This window comes from Myodes glareolus, chromosome 16 (genome assembly GCF_982192425.1).
Source record: "Myodes glareolus chromosome 16, mMyoGla1.1, whole genome shotgun sequence".
NCBI classification, from domain to species: Eukaryota; Metazoa; Chordata; class Mammalia; order Rodentia; family Cricetidae; genus Myodes; species Myodes glareolus.
The window spans coordinates 30463502-30479551 of NC_142041.1; the positions used below are offsets into that span (position 1 = coordinate 30463502).

The 16050-nt window shown below is 36.9% G+C and overlaps 1 protein-coding gene across 1 annotated transcript in view; it reads right to left on the minus strand.

Moving 5' to 3' along the window:
- The window catches only part of Zcchc7 (zinc finger CCHC-type containing 7), a 155020-nt gene that overhangs the window by 22580 nt on the left and 116390 nt on the right, over window positions 1–16050 (minus strand). Inside the window, exons 5-6 of the mRNA XM_048419974.3 lie at window positions 15219–15389; window positions 987–1022 (exon numbers count right to left, since the gene is read on the minus strand). Coding sequence (XP_048275931.1) covers window positions 987–1022; window positions 15219–15389 — 207 coding nt within the window. The remainder of the gene's footprint in view (window positions 1–986; window positions 1023–15218; window positions 15390–16050) is intronic.

Consider the following 16050-nt stretch of genomic DNA (forward strand, 5'->3'; position numbering starts at 1 on the left):
GTTGCCAAAGAACTGCTACAATACCACAAACATAATCCACTCACTGCATTTGTCACATATGTATGTATAGAATATATAGACATGTATATGACTTTTATTTAATATAACACTAAAGTTTTAAACAAACCTACAGATACTATCCCTGGCACTGTGGCCAGGACACACAATGGGTGAAAGTCTACCTGTTGGCTCACTTTTTATTTCTATAAGAGGAAAGCAGTACGTTTTTTAAAAACTGATTTTTCTCTTTTCTGACTTGACTTATTATACACAATACCATTTATATATTAAGCTTTAACAATTATTAATAATGTTTGTCTCTCAGCGCAGTTAATACACTGCTTGACATTGGTTCAGCTGGAGCGTCAAAGTGAGCTGACTTCATAATGCTGAGCATCAGTCAGCTGGACTGTATAGCAATAGTTATTTTCTGCTTTTAGTAAGACTAAAATCTTAATAAATCAGAATTGAATAATTTGACGGTTAAGCATGTATTATAAAATATGAAGAAGTCAAGAGAGTTTTAAGGACAGAAGAATTGAACTGTCCTATGAGTGGTACATTACGTTTTTTCTAATCATTTAAGAATTATCTCAGTCAAAGCAGGAAAATGATAGTGAATGATATTGTGCACTGTATGCTTATGGACTGTGGCAACACAACATTCTAAAAGCACTGGATTATCACACTGTTTCACAATTTCTAGCATACTTTCCCCTTTAATTTAATGAATACAATCTAAGCCTGAGAGTATCATTCAATGACATGAATAAGAAAAATCCATTGAAACCTTTAAAAAACAGAAAGATAAAGGACAGGCAGTGGGCAGGAGAGAGGGAAAGGTGTATTATTGCTTTCTTAGTACAAACTCTCTAGATGTTTATTATCTTGCTGCAGAAGATGCTTGTCTATATTTTATGGTCAGCAGTTCAGAGAAGAGTAAATAGGCTGGGTCCTGGGGAAAATAAAAAGGTGTTTTTACTCACCGTTAGGTGATACTGCCTCCAGATTTCTGGGCAAGCCTGGAAAATAAAAATATTGATCAGCTGGGAGCATGAAACAAGGTACTTTACAGCCTGTTGGTTTTGGCATAACCCAGCATCCACCGGTGTCGGTCACAGGAAAATAAGAAGCTTAACAGAAAGGGTCTGCATTTCAGCTTCAAAAACCTGGCTAGACAGTTTAATTGAATTTTACACTGGTTTAACACACTCTCTGCTATTGTCAGGAAGCCAGTAACAAAGTTTTCCTCCCCTCTTTCTTCTCAGGTTAGAAGTTTGGGGACTAAGGTGTGATAAAGAGTCATAACTCAGTTAAACTATTAAATCAAGAGCCGTGGTCAAAATCTACAAGACTAAAATACATCTTTTAAAAGAGCACGACAGAAGACAATTATTTAAGAGCAAGTGTGTCGAAGAAGCCCTCATTGTGTTATGTACTTATTTCTAACAGTTGCTGCTATCTTTTATCTAACCATTTGGTGCTAATTTAAAACTTGATGAACAAGAGAATTAAAAAAAAAAAAAAGAAAGACAAGCAAAAAAATCAAAGCCCAAGCCCTTTCTCTTAAGTGTCAAAATTTTACATGTTCATATTTACAAAGAAATAATCTTAAAAACAAAACAATAAAGCCTCAAAAATTCCATCAAAGATGAACTTACTGAAATCAGAACAGATAACAACAAAATATTCGGCAACAGTGACAAACTCAGTAGGGACCCCTCCCTGAGTCACACATCAATCTCTTCATGGCAAATTACGACCTTGTTGAGGAAACACTGCCTCTAACAGCACTATTTAGCGCATCAGTTGACCATCTTTGCAGAAATACAATGTTGATGACAGCAACTATGAATAGCAAAATCTCTACTAAAAACACCACCTAAATGATTAGACAAGAGTATAGTTCATTTGAAAAAAAAAAATCAAACAAACCCAAAACCACATCTTAAGCACTTTAATTAGCCCATGCAATTTTCTGTAGGAAAGTGTATAAAGGAGAATGCCCAGTGGTCAGCTTTCCAGTTTTAATGGCATATTAATAAAATATAAAGTATCTGATAAAAAACCCACTATTATGATTTCTGGATAAATAACACTAAACAAAAGGAAACTAAATTTAGAAAATTAAAAGTAGCTCAGGAGGCAAAGACAATGCTAGTACCAGATAAATAATAGCTACCAAGTTGTTGGTTACAAAAGTCCTTAAGGATGAAATATACAAAAACTTACATGCAAAGACCCAATGTATGATACATCTTTAAACGCTAATTTCCTACCTTCTAGCATAAGCTTTTTGTTGTATACATATAATTTGAGTTGGATTACTATAGAGATAAGCAAGTAGTTATTTATACATTAGCTATGGATAGTTCTTGATTACCACAGTATCCTCAGAATAATACGGTTGAAAAATCACAATCACTGAGTTGTCATAGACTGGCAGAATGCCACTCCACCATGTGACCTTTTCTAGTGTAGTAGCAATTTAGTAATAAAAGAAAGAATTACTTGGTTTTTGAACAATCACTTGATTGCTCTGTACACGAAGATGATTACTGATACAGAAATTTAGTAGTGAAAGACTTGAAGCTTCTTTTCTTTTATTAGACAATAGCACTACAATTTAAAAATTCTTCCTGGCTATTTTGTAAGCACTTTTATTTAACATTCCTATGCACAGCTTCATTTTACTATTTTAATTATAACACTATGTAAGGTTAGAAAAGAGAAGGGTCAACAAGAAGCATACACATTTATTTTAAATATGAAACATAACTACAATCATTAATCAAAATTTAAAATCCTATATTTTTACAAGTTAAAGCTTTGGCAGTTGTTTCTTCTTCCTATTTTTTTTTAACATTTCTTAGCATTATTCACATACACATATTTTAAAATTTCTTACTAAACACAATGGCAGGTTTATATATCTATTGCATGGAAAATTTAGGTGGAGTAAATTAATTTCTAAAGGAAGAAGTCAACTATTGCAACTGAAAACTAAGTCTAATTTATTTTAAAATAAATTTTAAACTGAATGAGTAGTCAGCTGTGTAGCTCATCAAAAGTGAAAATATAATAAGGCTTAAGTACATTTGTATTATTACTGCCTTGGTGCTCTCCCTTTACTGACACTTGGGAAGATGGACCCACAGGGTGTCCTTAAGTCACAGAACTGAACACACAAAGTGTACTTGTACATCTGTTTATGCAATGTGGTACACTGTTTGCCAACTTCTGCCCAACTTGTTTTCCTGTCTATTATATTTTGGATAATAAACATACATGAATAACTGATTGTTATTATTCATAAAATTCAAAGATGTATCAACACAGTTTGCTAAGCCAGACAGATGAATTGAGAGTTTATACTGTGCATTTCGACCCATATTGAATTTTTTCAGGTGCTAATTATTGTTTTATGAGAACAACGGCTTAGGGCATCTGTTGTTTAATTCCCACTTCCCTATTCTCAAATGTGTACATCAAAGAAAATAAAACACTCAATCTTAAAGAGCCCCTGACAGCAGACCAAGACTCAAGTGCTCAACAGACAAGGCCCTTGCCACCAGTTCTCATATTTCCACAACAATGAACAAACACAAAAACAGCACTAAGCGGCCTTTCCTCCTCCTCAGCTCCCCTTGGCCAGTTGTCTGCCTTGTACTAGAGAGAGCCCTTGAACGCAGCCCTGCTGGGAACACAGCACAGGAGAAAGGATTAGCCTTACTAACATGCTAGCATTTGCAAAAGGGAAGAAAAAAACCCCTCAGTACTGTATTTGGTATATGAATAACCAAAATGTATGAGCTGACAAGAGACCAGGACAGGCCTGTGGCTCCCCGGGAGAAAATGTAGCTGTGATGAGTGACAGGGCTTTCAGGAAATATGTTCACAATCACAGACAGTGAAGGCCATGACCTAGATCGTTTAAGAGCTTGTCTTGTCAAATTATCAAAAGCTTCTTCCTCTCTGAATAAAGAGTGACATAAGTGAGTGTCAGAAAGCTGCAGGCTGACAAGCCAAGCATACAATAACAGAATGCACGTCACATACATGCTGAACACCGCCACTGCTAGCGGCAAATCTTAATGAGAGCGCGGTCAGCCCAGGAGACTTGGGTCCCTGCTGGCACAGCTACTCATCTCACAAAAATCCTTCAGCTCCAAGTCAGCCAGGCTCTGACACGACAACTACAATTACGAAACATAACTTTTTAACAGAATCCTCTGGTGCTTTGTCAAAGCCTCTGCTGTTAAGAGATGGCCCCTTAAGTCACTGTAGCAAAACAAAAGATTTAATAAAACAAGCAATATTCATTGATGGTGAATAGCTTAAATAAAACAAAAACTTAGGAGAATAATTTTGTTTAAAATTTGTTGAATGAGAAGTGATAGCAAGAAAAAGATTCCAGCTTCTGGATTCAACCATCAGTGAAACTTTTCCCATACACACATTTATATCGTTTTAGGTCCTTTCATTTCAAATGAAGGACCCTATGCTGGAGCTTGGTCAACATACTCTTCTCAAGTCACCCAACTGTCCAAACACTTGGTAATCACTATGTAGTGTTCCTCTGACACACAATGTACATTTCTTATTGCATATACACTGAGTATATGCGAGCTAGAATTTATCTTAGGGGATAAATTTAAGAGAGTATCCTAACATTTACTTTAAATCAAAATTATACAGAAAAACAGCTTGAAGGTCTAAAATTACAAAAATCTATAATTAAAATTCAAGACGTTACTGTTTTAAAATTGCTTGCCTTATTTCTACTCTGCATAAAAACTGGCTATTCTTGGTAAAGAGAAGCTATAAAACACATAAACATAAATACATTTATACATATGTACATCACCTATATGTGACAATGTACGCAGAATCTACATTTTTTTCAGCAATCAGTATGAAGAGCCATTCACTGATCAATATTTTAAAGCTGCTTCCAAAATGAACTAGATTCCATAGAACCATTTTTTATATCAGGTCAAATTTTAATCAGTCTCTATACTGAAAATCCTCTACAATCAGGAAAACTGACAAGCTTTTTTTTTTTTTTTCCACAAAATATTGACTTTTTTGTAGTATCCTAAGTGCAGTTGTAAGGGCATAAAGTTTGCCAGATTTTATTTCAGTTTTATTAGAAAATGAAATTTTCGTTATTTTACAGAAAAATATTTAAAACTAAACACGTGTACATGCACGCACACACACGCGCGCACACACACACACACACACACACACACACTCAATTCTCTTAAGTGACATTTTCTTTTGAAAAAGAATTTAGTATAAGAAATCTCACATGTTTCTGGAGATGATCTATGAGTACAGATGACTGACACAATTCATTTTAAAAACAGCTGCTAATCTTCTAACATACGCTATTTTAATCGGAGGATACTGCAAGCAAGACAATAGGAGAAAGTGAAGACAAAGAATCATAGAACACAGAGTTAAAATTGACATGCCAGAACCAAATAAATGTCTAGGTTCAAAACCTGGCCCTGTACTTACTGTCTTGGGCAAATTATACACCGCTGTGTTTCAGCTTTCTTACTGGTAAAAGGGGCTCTCAGAACTCTCTCAATGGGTGCTGGGATGGTAAGACTCGATAAGATTAATTCCTTAGAACAATGCCTGCTGTACTGCAAGTGCTCAACTGTTATTAGTTATTACTACAGTCACGAGACTGGCACTCTGTATATTTTTACTGAAGCTTTATGTTTATGGACAAATGGACATCAATAAGGTAGCCAAGATTCCACTGGATTGTAGACAACTCTTCTTTGTGGTCAAACCTAGCAGGAAAACAAAGACTCAAAGAAACAAATCAAAAAGGAAAGGATAAACTAGATTTTACTTCGATGTAGCCCCTGTGGCTCCCTTCTTCATAGAGGAAAAAAATGAAATGATGAGGTCCTAAGACATTCAGATGAGGTCTTAATGTTTTCAGTTGTTCAAAAGTACATAGAAAAGGATACTGGATCAGAAGATATCTGACTTTGTATCTTACAGTTAACTTCTGATAACAACAACAACAACAAAAAATCAAAGTCTTTTGGCAACTGGTGGAAACCAGTGGCATTCCACCCCATTTTCAAAGTGACATGTTCTTGCTCAATTTTCTCAAACTAAGTTGATTTCCTTTCCTTACAATGTTGAAACAGTAATGGTCACAGCATTTTGTAAACACTTCCTTTTTAACAGTAACCAGCGATTTCTAGCAGGGAAAGAGAAACTTGGAAGTTTCCCCGTTGTTCTGGAAATCTATCTTGATGGTATGCTAGTAAATATACAATAATGTGTACAGGTGAAGAGGGGCTCCTGCTCTCCAGTATCTTGAATTTCTTTACAACTTTCAACTTACTCAGAAGGCCTATCTTTTCACTGACTTAAGGATTTAGTTTTCTGGTTAGTTTTTGAGACAGAGTTTCACTATGTAGTCCTGTCTGACCTTGAAGTGGCAACCCCACTCCCAGCCTCCGAAACAGCTCGCAACCGTGGCCGGAACCTGCATTTCTTCTCTCTCTTTCCTTTAGTTAACTTTTTTACATTTATTTATTTTATGTGCATGAGTGTTTTGAGGGCATGCATATATGTGCACTATATCTACAGCTGATGCTGACGACCCCGTGGAGCTGCAGTTGTGAGCGATCATGTAGGTGCTGGGAATGGAATTTGGGTCTTCTGTAAAAACAAGTGCTCTTAACAACTGCACTATCTCTTCATTTCTGACATTTCTTTCTAGACAACATTTTACATTTATTCACATTTATATGTGTGCATACATGTGGATGTTAGAGGACAACTTGCTGGAGCAGGTTTTCCCCTTCTACCATGTAGATTCTGCAAATCTTATAGCTTGGTGGCAAGTGTCTTACTTGTTAAGTCATCTCACCAGCCTAATGCCTCCATGTCTTAAATACTGACATTCCTATACTTGAACAGCAACAAAAACTTAGGTTTAATTTTTAATTTAATTCTTAACTGTCACAAGCTTTCTGATAGTGTATTGTCATTATTTATATTTACATATATAAAATATGTAGAGTAAAAGGGACAACTGAAGCAAGAAACCAACCAATCACTGAGCTCTGAACCCAGAGTCAGTGAAAGAGACACACCCTGGATTTGAGACCTGGGCCAGGGAGAGAAATAACTTTATCCCTGAACCCAGGAGTGCCCTGGCTCTGAAACTAGTGTCAAAGAAATACACTTTGTCCCGAGAATCAGAGCCAGTGAAAGAAATTTGCCCTGGTCATAAGATTAGAGTCAAAAAGATAAAAAGGACCAGTGGAAGAAACACAGTTTGGCGATAAAGTCAGAGCCATTTCTGCCCCTGACCAGCTAAACTGACTAATCTCTGAGTAAGGAAAAACTAACCTATCCCACTTCTCCCTGGGAAAACTCCGCCCCTTAGAAGCCCTATATATGCCTCTCTACTCCTTCAGTTAAAGCTGCCCTAAGGCCCTCCCTGGCAGAGGCAGCCACTCTCCTAGATTCCTCCTTCCCAAATAAATCTCTTTCTCAAAAGAGTCTGCAAAACGGACCTTCTTTTGCAGGAACAGACTAGAAGAACCTGGCTGAGACACGCCTTAGGGGATTGAGCTGAAAAACCTTGCTGAGACGCTCTCTAGGTGGCCTCAGCAAGGTGGAGCAGAACAGAAGAACCTTGCTAGGATGCTCCTTAAGGGGGATGAGCAAGACCAGGCAGGAAAGAGGTTTCCCTTTAGCAGAGTGTTAGCAAAAGAAGAAAGATCTTGGGCTGGAGAAGAAGCAGATAGAGCTCTGCTAGGACATTCCCTTAGGGAACAGAGCAGAACTCAGCAGAACTCAAAAGAAGAGCAGGATCCTTATATCCTGCAGGGATCCTTATATCCTGCAGGGAGACCATCCCCCACTGCAACCCAGGTTCAGGTAGCCTGGCTTCCTGATAGTCAGGGCACCTTTCTTTTAGGGTTGAGCTGCCATTTGTGGCTCTAGCTCCCTCCCCTCTTACCCTAGAGTTCTTTCTCTCCAGAGCTGTCCCCTAGCGGCTCTACACCCCTAGAGCTGTCCCTTTGCGGCTTCATCCCTCCAGAGCTGTCCTATTGCTGCTCTAAGTGTATCCTGGATATCCCTGCAACACTACTGTAACACATTCCCCTACAAAATATAAACATCATCTCAAGTAACAAAAACCTAACGAAACAAATCAGTTCTTTTATTAACTACACTAAGCTATTTCTACTCATGATTGTGCTCTATCACTCAGTTCTAGTTATCTAGTTATGCAATTATCATGGAATTCTTCTGTGAAAATTTTCTTTTCCTTTTCTCTCAAGATTCCCATAGTGTCCAAGGTATGTCAGATACACTTTTGGCCCAGAGTTGTGCTGTTGATCCTTCACAATTCTAATGTAAACGGTCATTTTAAAAACATCATTATGGGGATTAGGGAGTTGGCTCAGGTGGTAAAGTATGCATAAAGACATGAGTTCGATCCCTAGCACTCGTGTAAAAAGCAGGGCAAGGTGGCACACTACTGTAATCCTAGTGTCGGAGAGGCAGAGGCAAGAGAATCTTTTTTGGACCTTGCTGGCCAGCTACAGTTTAGCCAAACTGGGAAGCTCTAGCTTTAATGAAATTGTGCCTCAGAAAATAAGGGGAGAAGTGGTTGAAGAAGACAATTGACACTGATCTCTGGCACACACACAATTATAAAAGTACTGAACACTCACACTTAATCCTACATATTTTTCTATACATAAGCAATAAAGAGTTTTATTACTGAAGAGTAATTTGGTAAAAAAAAATTTGGTACAATTGCAATAAAAATATGTGTAAATTTAAATGGGGAGCATGTAGATATTGAAATCTTAAAGCTCTTAAAAAAAAAAAAGAAACCAAACAAAGTAGTAAGACATACAGTATTTATGGGCTAGAACACTCAGTATAGTAGAGTCAACTGTCCCTACGGTCATCAATAGATTAAGCTCAATAATCAAAATTCAACCAGGATTTATCACAGGTAAGAAAGCTAATTCACTAATCATTTGGAGAGAGAAAGAAAATGTAATTAGAGAAAAAAAATAAAGCTTTCAGAAACCATATTTACTATCTGGATTTAAGACTGTGGGGCTACAGTAATCAAGAGTTTGGTACCAGTATTGTGGCAAATGTATAAATCAGTACCACTGAATAAAGTTTAGGGATCAATTCATAGAAATGTGGTTATGTAATCTTTAACACACAAAGGATGAACTTCAATGAAAGGTGAAAACAAACTCACACCTATGTAAAGACTAACTCAAAATGGACGCACAATCAGTATATAAAACATTAAACTGGAAAATATATAAAAGAATTCACAGGAAAAAATTTTTTATGTTCTGAGGTTGGGTAAAGAGTTCTTAGAAATATAAGCTGCAAAAAGAAAGACCAGTAAGTTGCACTTCAAATTTACAAACTTGTTAGTCAAAGAACAACATAGAAAGTAAAAAGATAAGCTGTCGATTGGGAAAAATACTTCTGAATCATATAGGCAATAAGAGTTATATTTAAAATAATAATGAGACAATAAGTACCACAATTAAAAATGGGAAGGGATCTAGACACTTCATCAAAGACAACACAAGGACAAAAATGAATACACAAAAGGATATTCAACAGTGTTAGTCACTAGGCAGACACAAACCAAAACCACAAAAATAGTAGTAATACACATCTATTAGATAGTACACTCGATAGTAGTAGATGTTGGTTGCTGATTATACTATTCCCAAAGTATTTTTGACATAAAATATTTATATGTAATAGATAGAATAGTGTACATTACACCTTGAATATATAAGATAAAAATGAATACACGTCATCATAAAATAGGCAATAAAGAACAAGAGAAATAAAAATGCATCTATGACTCTTGATATAACTATAGTAACACCACCACCCAGCCTGGGCAAATGGCTTACCATTGAGCTATATCAGCAATTCTAATTGGCATATTTTACTAGGAGTTCTCACTAAGTTGCCCAGACTGGCATTGAGCTTGGTGATCCTTCTGCTTCAGCCTCGCAAGCAGCTGGGATCACACTGAAGTCTTTTAGAAATAATTATCCCTTTCTCTCCTTTTATACAAATGAAAGAATATGATAAAAAAAAAGAGGAAAACCTAATTACATCTCCCAGCCCGTCTCTATTCTCAGTATGCTAGCCCGTCTCTATTCTCAGTATGCAGAGGAAAATCAAGGTTAATCATGAAGAAATAAATATAAACAAGCATACATAGAAATTACACAGAACTGAGTCCATTTTTTTCTCAAACAAAACCATTCTACAGACATTTTAAAGCTTCAAGAGAAATTATGTACACCATTTAGTGTGGCCAAAGATATTTGTGAATGTGGCCTAATACAACACTGTAAAACTCCTTAATGTACTGATTTTTTACCCCAATTTTAATTTAATTGTGTAGTTTTAAGTTGTGGACTCTGTAGATGACAATGGTACTGGGGAACTGTGTACTCTACAAGTGACAATGGTGGGTTGGATACACTGCATGTTGAAATGAATTAATTATTATACACCTGTATAGTTTGAAAGTGATTTGCAGAATTTAGCAGAAGCTGTCTGGCATCAATGAAGTTTAGGAGAGTTGACCTTAGTTTGCAGTGTTTAGTATGTTTGTAACCTTACAGGGCATTAATGAAAGTTTCTCTTCCTTAATCGCAACTCAATTGTATCAGAATTTGTTCTTATTTCTGGTGTCAATCTGCTTTGTCAGTCTTATGACTATATTAAAAATAAGTACATTTCTAAGTGCCACATAATTATTAAGCAAACTGTAGGCTCTTGGGAGGGCAATCTCTCTTCTCTTGGAGAAAAGAACTGTTTCTACCCCCTACTAGTATATTCTTAGAGTCAACTAAGAAATCCTGCATTAAGCTGCTAGGCTCATCACTAGGGCCAAGTGTTAGACTATGACGCATGTGGTATATGACAGCTTGAGAGGGCTGAGCAATTCTGGTTAGAGATGTTGAGAAAGGAAATTGTTTTTAACAGAATTTCAAAACAAGGCTGAATTGTCCTTCAAACTTTCAATGTGTTGAGGTCATAGCTTCAATTTAAAATGTAGAACATGTATATGTAGTAACAGGTAGTTCAGATATTCATTTATTAATTAAGAGACTTAGGAACAGTTCCAATGAATGACTAATTCTTGGCTTGGCTATTTTCACTAAAATGATTACGAGGACCGAGTCAGACTGGGGGAGACAGCTTAGTGAGTAAAAATGATAGCTGCACAAGCCTAAGGACCAAGTGCAATCCCTGAGCTGAGATAAAAGTTGTATGCAATGGCATGGGTCTACAGTCTGAGCACTATGATGCTAGTTAGTGTTTTACCAGCTTGAAATGTGCTCAAGCTATCTGGGGCTCTCAATTGAGAAAATGCCTCCAAGTTGGCTGTGGTCAGTGTTTTGTCACAGCAACACAGAATCAAAGCAAGGCAACTTCTGTGGCATGATGGGAAGAGAAGACAGGAGAATCACCCCTGAAACTTGAGGATCAACTACCCTGGAGTGTGCAGAGCAGCAGCAGCAGCATGAGAGACAGCCTCAACACGCGGGAAGGAGACAAGAGGGCTACTTTCTTGTTGGTATCCTGGCCTCTCAACTAAATAAGCACTTATAAGTTCATTTAATGATTATCTTAATTAAGCAAATCAATACATCCCAGTCATGCCTCTTAGCTTCAATATGCTTAAATAACAAATGTGAAAAATGCTGGACTTTCTTCTTTACTCCCCAAATTAGTGTGATGAGGACTACACATTTATTTAAATAAACTAACCAATTATCTGGACTATTTTAGATGATTTAAATTACTTTATTACATTTATTTATTTATTTATTTATTGTGTGGGTATGCCCATGCCACCATGAGTGTGGTACGTAAATCATAAGATAATTTTCAAGAACTGGTTTTCTCCTTCTACCATGTAGGAGCAGAAGATTGAACTCAGGTTGCCAGGCTTGTGACAACTACTTTTATTCATTGCCCCATCTCACCAGCTCAGAGATGACATTATTTTTTAAAATAAGCCTTTTCCTTCCTTAGCATTTGGGTTCTTATACATCCAAACTATTTTTCAGTGACAACAATGATGACTAAAACAAGAAAAAATAATCCAGGGAGGGAGAAGTTATTATATTTTCATCTCCCAAACCCTTGTTAGGTACAGTATATTTTAAGCTGTATTCATTTTCTATTATTTTGTGATATCATTAAGCCAGTCTTAATGTCAGTAGTTTGCATTCTTTTTAAATAAATTAACAGGAAAATTAGTTTTTACATCATCACTTGAATTGTAAAGGCTCTCTGAACTTTATCTTATCTTTTCTTGAATTTGTTTTTTTAAGTCATTTAAGTTGACACACATATAATTATATATATAACATATACAATCAATATATGATATATATATATATGAAATTCACCACAAGGTCACTGATTAAGATTCTTTATCGAGCCTGGCAGTTGATAGGCCCAAATTAAAGGGCTGCAAAACAGCTATAGCATTCACTTAAAACATACATATTTATGGAAAGTATTTGGTAACGAGGTAAATGTTAAAAAAAAAAACAAAAAACGATAACACAAACCTAGAATTGATCACTAAAAATTCTGGGGAAGAAAGGCAAACGGACTGCCTTTGCCTTAGACATGTCACTAGTTTGAGTATGTTGTAAGTAAGCTGGCCTCTGAAAAGTCTATTGAAATGATTTTAAACAGCACTAGGAAAATTACTAGGTCAACTTTGTTACCACTAAACTAAGACTGTCCTAGCAGGTGTACTTATGTGCAAGGTCTGACAACTCTGACTCATTTAACTGGAGGTTGGGTGCATAAGATCCGTTATCCCCAACTCATTCATTAATTCATTATTCAAAATCCTACTGAGCTCCAATAGTGCAGCACTGTCCTCGAAACTAGAGTTACAATGACAGAGATTCTGAAAACAGACATGCAGCTTACGTTCAAAGTAGAGGAGAGAAAAGAGAATTCAGTATTAGATCTAAGTGTTATGGAGAAAAAAATAGGAAAGAAGGGAGGGAGTTGAAGGTGTAGAGATATGCTGGTTTAACCAGGGTGGACAAAAAGGAGCTATTTGGGTAGATGTAATAAAGATGAGGAAGTAGGCTCTTGTGGGGAACTAGTGGAAGAGTAACTGAGGGTGGGTACAGAGAAAAATTTGGTCTTTCAAGGAAATCGTCTAAATAAAGTAAGCAACAGTGATTACTACAGGAAACCAACAGTTAAGGAGTCAAGAGCATACATGGCCCATGTGCAGACTGTATGAGTCTGAACTTTGATACAAAGACATACTTGAGAATTTTGAAGTAATCTGGGACATGTTTAAAAAGGATTACTCAGGAGGCAGAAAATTACGCTGGTACACACAGCCAGCTGCCTACCTTGTGAGACCTTCCCATCTCTTCCTCCCTCTCCCACACACCAAAGAGCAAAAAACAAGGAAACAAAAATGATTACTCTAGTTGCCTGCTGAAAACAGAAAGCAAATGGGCAAAGCAGGAACGTTCAATTATCAATAAGGTTTCAGAAGTCTTCTGAGAAAGGGTGAAAAAGTATAGTAGTGGGTAAGAAGATGAAACTGGCAAAAAGGGTGGAAGACAGTATCACTAGAGGTTAAGAGTTTGAACTGAAGGGTTCTACATAGAGGAAGTCTTGCAAAGAGCCCCAGCAGATGAGGAAGAAATGGATACTATCAGTTCTGAAGGTTATGTGAGGTAGGGATGTGGTGCAGTAGTTAAGAGTAATTTGACCAATATTAATGAATTAGCCTGGCCTTCTGGCACAAGTCTGAAACTTTAGCGCTGAAAAGACAATGAGAACCAACCTAAAATAACAAGGGTTGGCACCCAAGTGAGAGTGTGAAAATGACTTAGCAATGATTAACTCTTAAATACAAAATAAACATCTGTTGCTACTCTGTAGAAATGTATGCAACCGAGAGCTAAAATGACAGACCCTTAGTGACACATCCTTTAGAAGTAAAGAGTAAACTGAGTGTAGGAAGATACATATTCCATATCAAAGCTGGATCGACATCATTATTAGCTTTTCTGGGCTCTAATGTGATTAGAATTGATCTATTCCCTCCATACACATTTAAAACAGGAGGTGAGCAAGGTCCATTGCATCATTCTATGCTGAAATAACTGAAACGTCTTCAAAATTACTTGTAGTTTCTTCTTATTTTTTTTTTAAAGTACTTTTTTGAGAAAGGGTTTTGCTGGCCTCAAAACTTGAGATCTTTGTGCCTAGGACTTTTAGGAGCTAGAATTATAGGCCATACTACATTGCCTGAATTACTTTTTAAATATACAAAAGACCCAATTAAACAAGCATATTTAAAGCCCTGGGGGTGTATACTTATTGTCTTAGACTAGCATTATTTTACCACTAGTAAAAATCACCAACAAGAATATCAGGCCAGGTTTCACATGCACATCTGTATAAAATGTGTAAGTGCACATTTATTTTCATTTAATCATACACAAATTCATATGCAAAATTTCCATGTTATATTATGTATCTCTTAAAAGTTAATCTTTATTTAGTAAGATAATAAAGTAAAGATACTAGCATGGGCTAGAAACTGCTGCTGGTGTCCTTCCTGGTGGATTCTTTAGTAGGACTATGCCTGACATTTAGAGGACCACTTTGCATGGCAAATGGTTAGTAGGATATGACAACTGAGTTTAGGGAACAATAAACATTTTAGTGTGGCAGCACACACTTTTTTGTTTTGTTTTTCATTTTATGTGCATTGGTGTTTCCCTGCATGTGTGTCTATGTGTGGGTGTTGAATCCGCAGAAATTGGGAGTTACAGATAGTTGTGAGTTCCTGTGTAGCTGCTGGAAATTGAACCCTGGTCCCCTAGAAGAGCAGCCAGTGCTCTTAACACTGAGTCATCTCTTCAGCCTGTGGCACACACTTTTAATACCAGCACTTGGGAGGCAGAGACAGGTGGCTCTCACAGTTTGAAGCCAGCTTGGTCTACAGATGAGTTTCAGGAGAAAATCTGTGTCAAACAAACAAAAACAACCATTCTTTCAAGAAGATTGGTGATGGCTATATTGGTATAATTGGTATACTGTCCAAAGTCTCGACAGAGATTAATTACATTAAGGATACTTACATCAGCATAGTGGCCTATCATATTACATCGGCTACATCGTTTTCTCGAGGGAATTCTTTCAAGACATCTGTGCGTGGAAGACATTGGCAAAGAGCAGTCTAAGCAGAAACGGGCTGGACAGTCATACTGGAGGTGTCCTCTCTCCGAGCAGAGGCAACAAGCCCGGACTTTCTATGCAAACAAACACAAACCTTATTTAGTACCAGTTTCAAATGGTAGAACATTGATTACTCCTTTCCTATATAATTCCATAAAAATTTATTTCTAACTCGAATTCCAGTGAAGGTCCAACCTAGAGCATAATTGTAAAATCAGACAAATGTTTGGACTCAGAGCTTGAACACAGCTATCAGTATGTTGCTGGTCTGGATATATGCCCAGCTGGCACCTACTTAGCATATCAATCTTACAGAGGAATAGTCATAAGAGTAGAAATATCACGGAAAACAGAATGAGGAATCTGGAAACTAAGCCATGGGAGGAAGAGAGAAAGAAGCAGAAGTAAGCCTGTGAAGACTTGTTCAGGAGAGGTACTAAGTAAGGAAGGAACGTGTGTATGGGGTCACTACATGCCACAACATCTAAGAGTTCCAGTTCTGTGGTGCTCCAAAGGCAGATGCACTTGCTTTACATAATTTGTGTTAGTACACACTTACAAAAGAAAACAATTATACATCTCTAACAGTGAGAATTATCCTACAATGAAATATGCTGTTTAAAGAGGAGATGGCTTTGAAATCATTGTGCTCAGTCTTCTAGGCATAGGATATGAAGTGATTTGCACACAGTCATACACCTCATAACAGGGAAGTTGAAATAGATCCCAGGGTTT